The sequence below is a fragment of the Triturus cristatus genome, chromosome 3_2 (assembly GCF_964204655.1).
Source record: "Triturus cristatus chromosome 3_2, aTriCri1.1, whole genome shotgun sequence".
Classification (NCBI taxonomy): domain Eukaryota; kingdom Metazoa; phylum Chordata; class Amphibia; order Caudata; family Salamandridae; genus Triturus; species Triturus cristatus.
Genome location: NC_140584.1, coordinates 1140015564 through 1140029636, shown reverse-complemented (window position 1 = coordinate 1140029636; position 14073 = coordinate 1140015564). Strand labels below are relative to the sequence as shown.

Sequence of the window (14073 nt, the reverse complement as noted above, 5' to 3'; positions counted from 1 at the left end):
CGTAGCGTAGTGTTGCGTAGTGCTGCGGTCATTTTTTGCTTGCTCGCGGTCCTCAACGTTAAGTTGGCGACCGCGAGCAAGCAAAATGACATCCCGGCGAGACTTGTTCCTTGTTCGCGATCAGCAACATCAAGTTGGCGATCGCGAGCATGGAAAATAAACCTGCCGGCGAGATTCCCAACGCGAGGAGGTCAGGTTTCTCATTGCGAGTGGTAGCGTATGCTCGCGACCGCTCGCGATGAGAAACTACCAGTTCGCGTTGAGTAAGCTGCCACTCGAGTAAAAATCTACTCGAGCAGCAGAAAACTACAGCTCGCACTGTGCAAGATGCCATTTTCAATGATTGCACAGTGCCGGTTGCTTGTCCGCACTGTGCAATCATTGAAAACGACATCTGGCACAGTGCAAACAAGGTACTACGCAGTTCGCGAAGTGCTACGCGTAGCTCGCGTAGTGCGAACTGCACTTTGCGTAGCTTCGCGAAGTGCTACTTCGCGAACTACGCCCAGGGTTAGTTTACTTACCCCTATTGCTGCTACATCACCCCCATCCAAGGGTCCATTGTATGGAGAATTAGAGATGATTTTGCCTCCTGGTACGATTCCCTCTACGTCTGAACTGCTCAGGGAGGTGCTGTAACAGGCCCTCCATTTCCGCCCACTGAGTTCTATCATAACCGGAGAGGAGACTTACGAAGCTGGCACTATGGGTGGCCGCCCCAACTGCCACCCTCTTACCAGCTGCATCTATCCTCTTACTCTCTTTGTCAGGCGTGGGGCATAGTCTGGATCCTGGGCAGTAACCCGTCAACAGTGAGATGGACTTCTAGGGAGTCTGGGGGAGAGTTTCCCTTGATGGAAATGGGGTCAGAAGAAAAAGGTTTAAACTGGTTTTCCACTCTGGGAGTAATCACAGGATTTTTATCAGGTGGTGTCTCGACAAGGAAGTCTTTTGTGGAGAAGGCTACGAAGATTTTCCCATAAGAGGGTGGATGGAAGTGTGTCACCATCTAGCTATTCTTCAATGTTTTTCAAGGATTGGCCTCGAAGAGTCATCAAAGCCGGCCATGGAAGGTGGCCTTGGAGCGGATGGCATCTTCAGCACGGAACACGGCAGAGGGGCTGAGAGGGCCTTCAGCTTCGAAGGGTGTTTCTGCCTGTCCGAGCTGGAGGGTCGAGGGGCTAAAGGAGTGTTGGGATTCTTGGTCAAGTTCCGTTTTGGCTCCAGTGCTTTTCCTCAGTGCTCAGCAGAACCCGAAGGCTGTGTAGGACCTGTAGGTGGCAGGTCCTATGCAGAGGGCTGGAAGCTCGATCTCCAAGGCAGTGGTCCTCCACCTTGGTGTTTGGTCTCTAATTACGTTTTTTTGTGTTTGGGGGGGATTTGGCAATCCTTGCGGCTCTTGGCATCAACTTTGTGCTAGGCCTGCTGTCGGAGGAGACGAGTGGAAAGCCTTCCTCTTCCTAGTCTTCTGCCTCGTAGGTACCAAAGTCAATAACCTCTGGGCTAGGTTGTTCCAGAGATGCCTGGAGAGTTGACGTTCCTCTTCCTCCTTGGCGTAGAGAGGGCCTGGTACACCGAAGATGTTCTGGGTGACTGCTGCCACATCCTGATGTCCACCCAGCATCTGCCTATGCTTCGAAGGGTCTTCTTGCACAAAAAGGTTATGGAAAAGGTGCCTTTGGTGAACTTATGGTACAAACCCTGTTGCGTCAGCCGGAATATTCGAAGAGGCAATGAGGGCATTTCCTGACGGATGTCGATTCCCACACCCTCTATGCCTCTTTATTCTAAGCAGATTATGAAGAAAGAACATGTGGAACGCCAAAGTGATGTGGGCATCCCAATTGTTAGAGACCTGGTTGTTTTCAATGGTCTCCAAACGTGTCCAAAAAGAGAGAAACTGATTGCATATTTTGAATAATTTTTTCTTCATGATCGAATAGAAGTCTTTGCAGCATGGGCTCAAAGCAGCAAACATGGAACACGTCGAGTCCTGGAGTCCAGGCAGTATAAACCTGAACCCTATGGTGGAGAAAAACAATCTATCAATGGAGTCAGTGCCCATGCGCATTGCCAAATTAGGTAGAAGTGAGACACGGGGCACATCGTGACTCGTAGATTTTTCTTCGAATAAAAACATCTTACAACGTCCAGACCCAACACTAGATGGAGTATGCAGAGCATGTGTATCTACAGCCACAAATGTTAGAGTATTTTAGCTAAGTATAAACAAGCATTAGGGTACAGAGATTTTAACACCTACAAGGAACTGAGAGACTGGGCTCACACAGACAGGAGCTGCAACACCTTCTCAAGGGCCAACAGTAGATACCTTGAGACTGCCGACACATCTTATCAGCTTGCTGGGACACTAACTCCCTTCATACTGGACAATATCTATGTTGTTCCATTATGGTATGCAGGTGAAAGGCAAGGCTATTTAAAAAAACATTTACAGGCTCCTACAAATACTAAAATAATTTTGTTAGAGCTAAAAAGGGAGGGGTCAGAGAACAAATGCTGGGAAACTAATATACTGGTATAAATTTGCAATTATTTCTGCGATTATCTTTATTAGCTACTATTGTTGAGATGTTGTACACCTATACACATTTTATGCACTATAATTGGGTTGTGATTTCAATAAGAGTAAATCATTGGTGTATATTCTTGAGATTATCTATTCATGGTGAAAGGAGGTTTGGAATCTATTAACAAGAAGTACTCTTGTTGCACTCACAGGTATGGTTGCTCACAGATGCACCATTCTCATGTAATGCTCCAATGATTTATGGGTTACAGTCTACTGGGCACTCAATCTCAAGCTGGCATGTTGTCCATGTCTGTGCTGCCAGAGAGTCTAGAGATCATAAAGCTTGTGCTGTATTCTGAATACTTTTCAGAAAACATAACAAACCTAGGGGACAAAAGGCATATACACACGGCAGCTACGAGCAATGAAGACCTGATTAAAAAAGCCACAAAATATTGATAGTCCTGGACATGGTACTAGACTTTAAAGAAGACCTTTTAACCAATCACTATATTTTTGGATGAAAGTATTAAGATGAGATTCTTGCAAACCGATATGCTCTGCCGCATCCACAGTAGCAAAGACTACATCTGGTCAGATCTTCAAATGGTGAACAATATGTAGAATTCCAAAATCACACTCGTATAATTTATTACACATTCAAAGTATGTCAGAACTTCTCTTTTCTGCCCTTCGGCAAATGAAATTAGAAACATGCCTTGGCACGGAGTATTCCACAAAAACAGTGTACTTTAGAACAGTACTCTTGTGACCTTTCCTGTGACTCTGCTATCCTGGGTACCCTGAAATAGGTATGCTCATATACTCATACATCTCAGTTGGTACCAAACAGAGCAATTAACGTTTTATGATGTGTATTCAAAGTGATTTGTAGTCTCTACAAGTGTGGCCTATAGTGGAGTGTATACACATACAACAAACTTCAGCATTGTGGTCCATCAATTGGACTTGATTTGGGATTTGTATAGCGCATGGCTACCCTGAGGCTTCCCCGCGCCGGTGACTGCTGTGGTAAGAACGGAGCTCATTAATGGTTTAAGGGAAATAGCCAGGTTTGAAGTTTTTTTTCTGAAAGCCAGTTCATTTTGCAGTGCTCTTAAGTCGAGAGGGAGCTCGTTCCACAGTTTAGGAATCAGGTGTGCAAAGGATCTTCCTCCCCATCTTAATTTTTTGATTCTGGTGGTGCGGAGGAGGTGTAGATGGGAGGACCTTAATAGTCTGGTGGGGGTGTGGGCAGATATCACATTTCTGAGGTTTTCCGGGCCTTTGTTGTTTACTGCTCTGCGAGCAATGCATAGGGATGTAAACTTGACTCTCGCTGCAACTGGCAGCCAATGGAGCGGTTTAAGGGATTCCCTTACCGATATGTGTCTAGGGAGTTTGAGCAGGAGCCTTGCCACCGCGCTCTGCCCAGTCTGAAATCTCTTCATCACGTACTTTGGTGAGCCTACTAAAGAGTGTTACCATAGTCCAGGCGTGATACTATAAGGGACTGCAGGACGGTTTTCCTTAGCTGCTCTGGATAGGCTCCAGTATCTTTCTGAGCATTCTTAGGAGCCCGAAGCAGATACCAGAAAGTTTGTTTGCCTGTACGTTCATTGCAAGGGTGCTATCCAGCCAGATACCTACATTCTTTACAACAGGTTTAGGATCAGGTGAGTTTCCCATGCAGCATGGCCAATTATTCAGTGGCCTGGGAATGGCAATGTTACCTAATATCATGAGTTTTGTCTGCTCTTAGTTCAGTTTTAGGCAACAGTTCGACATCCAGCTACACAATTTGTTCAGGCAAGGAGCCAGTTGTTGGTTGCCTTGGTTGGGGCCATTGGACAGAGAGACAATCAACTGGGTGTCGACAGCATATGATACACCCGAAATGCCAAACTCCTGCATGATAGTGGCAAGCTGTCATACGCATATATTGAATAGCGTGGGGCTGAGGGAAGAGCCCTGTGGCACTCCGTACTTTATTGGCAGGCGGTCAGAGAAACAGTCCTTTTCCATCACTTGGAAGGACCGATCTTCCAGAAAAGAGCTAAGCCAGTCCATTGCTTTGTCCTGGATACCCATTTCCCTTAATCTGTCTTTAACTATAGCACGATTGACGGTATCAAAGGCCGCGCTAAGATCAAGCAAAATAATGGCAGCAGACCCTCCATTATCCAGTAGGGCTTACTCAATGAGTAATTAGGATTAGCAACTTTATGGGTTGTTAACCCACAGCTGCTACTACTACTACACATCCATGCCTTACCTGCATCAGAACCACACCCAATTCACTATGACTGGTATCTGTCAAAACAAGACTACAATCAAGCATGTCAAATGTCTTCAAAGGTGCAGAATCCACGACAAAAGACTGCACCTGTTGGAACATGTTCTTGAGCTACTCACTTCACACAAACTTCACATTCTTCTGTAACAGAACAAGTAATGGACAAGTCTTCTCTGCAAATTGCACAACCAACTTGGTCTGAAACTCAAGTTATGGATGTATGTATGGATATATGCATATGGTATTTTGATAGCACAACCCTAGACAAAAGGCAGTAAAGCGCTGCACACAGTCAAAGATAAGCATAAAGTCAAGAAGTGGCAGGAAAGGTAGCAGAGTTGTGGATGACTAATGCATTGTGATGTAGTGTTCTTTAAAGATGTGAGTCTTCAACTCTTTCCTAAACTGGAGCACATTTGGGCAGTCCTGAAGAATACAGCAATGCTGTTCCAGATCTAGTTAGACCAAGAACTGGCCTTATCTGCTCCGAGAGGATCTTGTTTCACCACCTTGCGCAAAGACCTCTAAAGCTTAAATCCACCCTACTCCGAGCTCTCAGTTTCTTCTGTCAAACTGTCCTCGCATGCTTCTCCAAACCCTCCTTACACCCATTCCTAAATGCCTCACGGACCTCAACATCTCAGAAAACGGGGCTCACCAATTAGGCTTGCAGACTAACCCCTTCTCGCTCACACAACACTTAGCTGGGTAAGTGGGTCTCAGCAATAACGTTTAAAAGTCTTTACAGACAACAAAGCAGCAGACATGAACCATACTTCACCATGTGCACCTCAAACATCCTGTTGGCCTTCCAGTTCTTCATCAAATACACCACACTGTAGGGAGGGATAGAATCTGCCATAACTCTCAACACTACACCACTACACGTATTATATATACGTCTTCCTTATCCCTGGCTTCCACTGTGACACTGTCCCACAGTCACAGGCCTGTTTGCCTGAGTACTTCACACACATTGGTATGTGACCGCTTTTCCTTACACTTTAAGAACTTCTGAACACTGAGTACTACACATGTGGAACATACTTCTAAACCTATAACATCCACCAGTCTGCCCCTATCCACACCTCTTCCTCGTCGCTTGGTTTTGCTCTAGTCCCATGTACTGCAGCTATACCTCGTGTCTCTCCTCACACACAATCACTTGCAATTATGAATACCTTCATAGAAATTGATCTATGTTAATTTTTTGGGCAAAAAATATTCTAAACAACGTGCACCCATTTATCAATTCTAAATAGCATATCACTTTTATATATTTTCTGGTTTAATCAAAACTAAACCAGCAGAAGAAACTTCTCTGAACGGTCGTAAAACCTTCCATTTATTTGGAAAGTCTAACTTAAGTGTAAAATGCTACAGCCAGATGCATTACTAGCCAACACAGGGGAGAGCATGTTACTCCTACTCGTAGGTTTCTGCACTGGCTACCTGTTAAGCAATAAACAGTATAAATAATACCAACACTAAAAACATGGTATGCTTTCACATAGGCAGCCACATTTAGATAGCATATCACAGACCTGTCTCTCCTGTCAGCTACCAATCACTACTGCAAGCTGTGAGAACACAAAGTAAAACCAAAGGGAATGATGGACGGAGTGTTGAACATTGCAAGCACTCACCCCCAGTCAACTGATCTGGGTTTAATCCATCACCGTTCTTTAGCCCACTCTGCCAGCCCAGTTCAGACATGGCCATATGCAAATCGGTCTGACCCTGTGCCTCATGGGAACAGTCCAGCCCGAACTGCCAAGCCATGCCTTCCCTGGACCGGAAACAAGCTTCCTAGGACCGGTGTCTGGCATTTCAGCCGTCTTCTGCCAGGCTTGCTTGAATACAGTGGCAAAGTGAGCAAGAACACAAAGTGGCACTTATACTAATAGAGCATTCTCAGTGGCAGCAGTAAAACAATGGACTCCATTCCCACTTCCTTAGGCAGTAGAACTTGCGTACATTCTGAAAGCTTTGCGAAATTATGACTTTTAATAGGTAGTCTTACTACTGATTCATGCTTTATTAGTTATTAATTCTTTGTTGATTAGATCAGACTCTACAGTATCTTCCAAATGCTGTGTATTAACAAATGAACAAACACATAATAAAATGCCACGTTATTTCTAAAGCTTGCTTAACAACAGGATCTTCTGTGGATAGACACTTCTCCTAAAACGTCTTGTTATTGGGTTTTTATATTAACTGGTCCCTGATCACTTGCTGAAAATCTCACTAAACACATGTCAATTCACTGCCTATTGAGCTACATATATTACCCCACTGGATCGCCTGGTATCTATATCATTTGAATAACACAAAAGTATGCTGTTTTGATATAACAATTTTTCTTGGGAATGAATCTCTTTTCAAACATTTTAACTGCACTGGAATATTTGTGAATCTCAACATCTTCACCTGCCTTCATTCTATGAGACAAATGTTCACCTACTCTGCCCTCAGACCTACACTGTCTTCTAGGTTAGAGGACTGCCCTTATTCTGAACCTGCAACTTTATTGAAATAAAGAACAAACCCCTGTGGTAGCCCATAAACAACCACTTGTCACCACATGAAAAAAGTCTCTCTTTTATCAGGCATTTGTTTGAGTAAGAAACATTCTACAGGTTCCCCAGAAAAGAAGCAGCAGCCAAACGCAGGCCACCCTTCACCTACTTTTTCCAATAGAACTGCTATTCAAATGTTTTACCTCAGACACAAATACTGCAAAAGGCCTAACTAAGACCCACATGTCATGGCCCGGTACAAGTACCTGCTGGAGGAACCAATGTCCACTAGAAAGCTCTCCGGGCGTACAATTTAAAATGACCAATTAGGGCACCTACATCCATAGAAGCAAATCATATTGATTTTGAACAACAGGAAATGACCAAGAAATAGTGTGTAATTTTTTGCCTTTTAATTAAGTTGTGATAAATTACGAGTGTTCGGCTATTACCTCATACTTCTCCTTGATGCACGGCAAGGCTACGCCCACCTGCGGGTTGGACCTCCGGTCATAAGCATATCGCACAATTGCCACCATGCCGGTCTGGTCTAGTGCCTGGATCAGCGCAGAGAGAGCCACTGCAGCAGCCTGAAGAAATAAAAGTGAAGCATATTTTCATGTGCATGTAGTTATCCAAGGGTTCAGACGAGCAGCTACAGCTACAGCTTTACTGTCCACATATTCCCTTGTGTTGGAGCATCAATGTGAAGCAAAAGCTAGGCTGAAATGTGGCCCTTTCTCTTTACTGTAGGTATATGAGAGAAATAGTCATGTGTATGACACTAGTTGGCACTCTGAAGTAATCCATGTAGCCGATACACTGCTGGTCAAAATAAGCTTTTAGTCCACTTATCAAAACTGTTGCGCTGGAGTCAATTACCAGGTAAATATTGGAACACACTGTATGTCCACCACTACATGACATCTTAGCCACTTACACTGACCAGTTAATAGAGACCCTAAACAATGGGGCAATTTTGAAAGGAAAATCCTAGGGGTCCCTGTTGAATTTTAATTCCATGGATTCTGGTTGAAGAACCCAGATTCAGAGTTAGCAAGTTGCTGAACACGTCAAAATAAAAATACATACATAAACATCCAAAACAACAAAAGGAGTGGAGTTCACAATGTACCGTCACTGAGGTTCAATGGCCTGCAAATATCAGAGAGATGCCTCAGGATGCATAGGTACATTTTGAATTTGTGCATGAAGCAGTGAGCTTCATCTGATCAGAGAAAGCAGAGGTGGCCGCTCAGCAACTTGTGCAATTATGTATTTGTTGCAAAGCTTCAGAGAGACAGGGCTGTGCTATCGACAGCAGAGTGAAGGAAGCACAGCGGGCCTGTGGACTGGGCACCTAGGTGCAGCTTTAAGGTGCTTGGGTTTCAGGCGTATGGGATAGATCTCAGAGTTTGCCACATGGTGCAGAATCTGAGGTAGGGATGAGATTCAGTAGATGAGCTCACGCTCATATCCGTTTCTGAACATGTTGAGAGTATGTTGGTAGTCAAGAGAGCATCAGATTAGATACAGAACCCACTAAAATGAAGAAACAAGGGTTACCTCAATACATGCTTTTTCCCCAAAGATTATTTTAAACTGTATTACGCATGTAAAATGTTCTTTGAAGCAAAAGATGACTTACTGCAAATGTTTCACCATCTGTTTTTGGCCACGTGCAAAACGGTTATGTAATATGCAATGTAGCAAACTCTGGTGACTCTTCCCCTTACCAAGCAAAAAGCAAAAATGGTAGAAAAAAATATTACTTTCATTTTGCATCAGTATGAAGTTTATGTAATGTGACCCGGAGTTTTAGAACCCATCCTCAAACTTGAGGGTAGTCATTGAGTGACTGCAAAACCAGGGTGATGTGTTCTGGTCATTCCAAGCCCGGGATAAGGGGAGTCACATTCCTCGGTCCTTACTCATCATTGTAAAAGAAGACCATACCCAATGCAAAGACCAAGGTGACCTGGTGCAGCGCGAAGACGAAGCTCTCTCTTACAGTGCAAAAAGAGGAGGTGGCAGATTGGACTACATATTGATGCCGTTAGAATCATTACCTCTATTTTCGGGGCCCTGAGCCAGAGACCATTACACTGCATCTTTTGCTGGCCTTGCAAGAGGCAACAAATAACCTCCCATGTCTTCTAGGAGTGAGAGATTCTTATATTTATATGCATATCACCAGAGAGACAGATGGAAGGTGCCATGGCTGCCAGAATGTGTGCTAGGAATTAAATAGGCGCTGGCATGACCGGCTCAAGGCAGATCCTATGTGACTCAACTTCTAACTTTGTTTCTAGGTTCAATTTGTTCTAATCTGTGGGTCTTTTTACCTTACTGCATACCAGATGGTGTTTTCAGTGTTATTGCTATGTTAGACCTGGCACATGCTTCATCTGGCTGGTTATGGCAACATTTTAGGTACTCCATATTAATCCATTTATTTATTGATTCTTTATAATACTTTCATGAAAGCCCTGTATGAAGTCAGAACATCAATATGTATAATATATAATAAAAAGTGACAGAAAATTATAAAATAGTGTTTATAGCAGATGTGCAAAATTATTGGTACCATACTTCCAGTTTTTCATTGAGGTCCTATGTCTATAGTGTTTTTTTGTGGTGTTTTTTTAAAGAATTTGGTCTCTCTGATGTTTCATCACTGACCTAGCAGCTTTATCCTCTGAAACTGCATAATGTACTTTTGTTATTTTATACTATCTGGAAGATCTGCAACCTAGTCTACACTGGCTTCAGCTAGGTCCTTGTCCTTGCTCTAGTAGACTTTTGTATTTGCTTGAGATTAACCTTTTTATTTTTTATTAATTTAACTAGAAATGTTAATCTGGATGATAAAAAGAATTTCATACATAGAAAATATTTTTTTTGTCACAGTTTTACAGACAAAACCCAATATGTAAATAAAAACAATTTTGCAATGCAAATATGCTTTTGATATACCAAATTCATTTAACAGTAGACCATTAACCATTTGCTCAACCTTGATTTTTGCAAAAACCGGTTACCTTTTCATCACATTGACCAACTTAAAATTAGGTAGGTAAATCAAACAACAGATGCTCAGTACTTTCAATTTCAAGAGGATAAACATATTACGTGATATATTACAAGCAATTCTGCCCTTTCAATGGCATCTGACCATGGCTTAACAACAAGAAAATTAACTTATCAAATGAGATAGCATTCGAAACATAAGTACACGACAGCCTCCAATTTGCAGTCATGTAATTTTGGTGTGTGTGTCAAGGAATGGATGATGAAAACGTCCATTAAGACACTTTCTTGATGCCATAGGAAAGGGGCACTCCTGCGAGTAGCCAAGGTGCCATCCTGCACACAACAACATACGTGAAAGATGTCAAGAGTCTCTTTAAGTGGCTCACAGTTTAGAGGAAAAACCCACAAATGGGAAAATGTCCTTGGAAATCTTGCAGCACTTGATTGAAGATGTAAATTATTATTGTAAACGTCAGCAAGACACAAAACGTTCCCTGGCATTAAGAAGGGGAAGAGAGTAAAGCAAGAATCTCAAGTGGAGAATTCTAAAAGATATAAGACGAATTCTAAGTGATAGAAGCAAACATCTGGGACAAAAGTTAAAATCGAAGAGGCAAAGAATGTGACAAAAATACCGAAACAGGCAACGGAATTCCGAGGTGGGGAAAAGTCAGGGACCGTCAAGTGACTATACTACAGAGAAAGTGGGTACATTTTGATTCCACCCAACTCAATCAGGTCTCCATCAGATCTATGGATTCAATACATTTCCATGAAGTAAATAATAAACTGTGCATCTAACCTCATCATCTTTGGGTGCGAACACCTTCAGCACCTGGTTGCCCATGAACTGATGAGTCTTTATCTGAAAAACAAACTTTATTTTAGGAACTAGTAGTATTAAATATAGAGAACCTCAAAGGGTCTTCCATGTATTGCAAAAGAGCTGAGTCTTCAATTTTCCAAATGCTTCCCCATCACATTTTAAACTAAACTGGCTTCAAATACTTCGCTAAAACAAGACTCTCAAACAATGCACCTAAATATCCCAGTCTTTTACCTCATCTTGCGCATGCGGTTACACAGGTTTAATAGTACAGGTAGTAAAACCCAGGGATGAAAGATATTATGAGCTGGACTGGCGTTAACATTGGGGTGTACCATTTATCAGCCTTTACTCTGGATCTATGATCATTTGCTGCTCTGTCATTCCTAATAAACTTAAAATGAGTTGTACACTGTTCTCTCTGAACACACACCTTATTGCCCTATTTGGACAATACTAGAATCCTGTCTTATAGTTATAATTAAGTCTTTCTATCACCTTTTTCACTTACACATATGTATCTTCATTTCTTTTTCCTTTTAAATAATTTTTTACGTCACTAGATCGGCGTCACATTTTTTCGGTTCAGCGTAATCTGAATTGACTATTGCTCTTTGTTAGAATTGCAGGCTCAGAAAAAGAACTGTTCAGCAAAAACTTTAATTTAAAGTCTTCATCAACAGTTCAGGATTACCACAGTCACCCAAGCATTCGTCCAACATGTTGAGACAACTCAAGCTCCACACTTATTCTTATCTGGACCGCTGGTGCAACTACCAACAAAATGGAATACAGTTATATGAAGAACTTACGTATTGGGACTTTGTGAATCCTAAAACAGAAAAACACTTTCCATCAAGTTTGTACTTCATTTGTTCCTGATCAACCTTCGAGAATGGGACTATATCGCTGCCATAGCGAAATCCTACAAAATAAGAGGAGAGAATTTGGTGAGCTGATTTAAGGAGCCAGATGTTCCATCATCTTCAAATAAAACCAAGCTTTCAAACGTGCAAAGCAATATCTCACCTTGTCCCACGAGAACCACTCTACACATAACTACACCGCCAACACTTGTTGGCATAACACAAAACAGCCAAGCAAAGTTGTACACAGTCAACATTAAAATGTATGCATTTGTTAATTTCCATTCACATAACCATGTTACAGAAACCTAGATTATGTCAGGACTCGTAGGCAGAAAGCAGACTTAGCAACAAATTAACATGTGAGCATGTAGTAAACTAAATACACATTGGTTTCTGCAAAGCAACGTGCATTTTTTTTTGCCTTGCGGAAAGAAACTGCCAAACAGTACAGGTGAGTGCTGTATTTTAGGAAGGTGTAGTATCTTGCTTTCTTCTCTTCGGTTGTGTGTTATGTGTGTGTTCTATGTTTCTTTTCTCTTCTGTTTACTGTGCTCTTTCTTACCTCCCTCTTCTTTACTATTTAGTGTTTCCGTTAAGGAGGGAGATGTTCTTTGAAGTAGTTCCCAACCAAGAAACCCTTCTAACTATTAGAATCCTGGAGCTAATATTAGTTGGAGAGGCCTGTATGTATTAAGCCAATTAATCACCTTATTTTTAAGGGAGACATAAGTCTCTAAATCAGAATTGGTAAGCTCTGGGACACCGGCTAGGACAATGACGTATGGTGAGGCTTCGGGGGGAAGATTTATCACATTTTCCCAGCTTAAGTTAGGGCCATCATTGCAGGTTCGATTCCCGAATTCCCCAGAGGTTTCACCTACATCTGTAGAGTTTGATTTAGCCACTCGTGTAGGATGTCTAGATGGGATGGGTAGCGGAGCTTGAGCAGGTAAAGAGGCAGGGATGGTGCAAGGGAGAGAATTAGGTATGGGAAGTGATGCGTTAGATGGAATGGGATCCGTTGTGGGAGGGGGGATTATCGAGGCTACAGATATAGGGAAAACGGGGGGTTGAGAATCTCTCAGATTACTCGCAGATACATTATGGGTTTTACCACCACTCCCCGAAGGATTTGCTATGTCTAGGATTACCCTTTCTATGTCTTTGAGCCTTGTGTCTATTGCATCAAGTCGAGCAAGCATCGGAGTATAGAATCCCTTAAAGACATGATTTAAAATGTCGATAAGGGGGGCGTTCCCCCGATCAGGGCCTTGATCCCTATCTAAGGAAGGAGAAAGGAGTTCAGAATAAGAAGGGGTAGACCCTGGGTGTATAATAGGCATCGCCCTAGTATTTGTAGCTGGGCTGAGGGGGGATGTAATCACGGGGTTTGTGACATTATTGTGTAAGCGGTCTAATCTCGCTTTTTTCCCTCGTTTAAAATTCCCCTCACGTTTTCTTTTTGGAACTGCTCCCTGGTACAAAAATTCGGTGTTGCTTGTGATCGGGTCAGACAGTATTTGAGGCCTAGGGGGAGGTATGCACTCGGGGATCGGTTAAAGAGTATCTCTCCCTGGGGAGGTATTGTGTCTAAGATCATGTATGACCGATTCTATTGTTTGATCGATGCTATCCAATAAAGCTATGTGTGAGTCATCCAAGTTCGATGGAGATCTAACAGCAGCAAGTAAGCCCAATGATGACCTCCTTGTACTAACAATCCCATCTGATAAACGCTTTGAGCATATTCAATTCACCTTGTACAACAGAATTTGCCCTGATAATGAAACTATCCAGTGTACCAGCTACAAAGGATTGTGCTTTTGTACATTTGCCTCGTGTATCCATAATAGTAGATTGAATATGCTACTTACCAGTATGCATCTGTTCTTGGCATGTAGGGCTGCTGACATTCATATCTGTGCATAGATCGCCGCCTAGTGTTGGGTCCGGATGTTTGCACGTTGTTGTCCTGGAAGAGTCTTCGAAGTATC

The 14073-nt window shown here is 42.6% G+C and overlaps 1 protein-coding gene across 2 annotated transcripts in view; it reads right to left on the bottom strand.

The window, feature by feature from the left end:
• The window catches only part of XRCC5 (X-ray repair cross complementing 5), a 519003-nt gene that overhangs the window by 369212 nt on the left and 135718 nt on the right, over nucleotides 1-14073 (bottom strand). For both annotated transcript variants that reach the window (XM_085649958.1, XM_085649959.1), the window contains exons 9-11: nucleotides 12023-12135; nucleotides 11187-11249; nucleotides 7804-7941 (exon numbers count right to left, since the gene is read on the bottom strand). In XM_085649958.1, the coding sequence (XP_085506084.1) occupies nucleotides 7804-7941; nucleotides 11187-11249; nucleotides 12023-12135 (314 nt within the window). The remainder of the gene's footprint in view (nucleotides 1-7803; nucleotides 7942-11186; nucleotides 11250-12022; nucleotides 12136-14073) is intronic.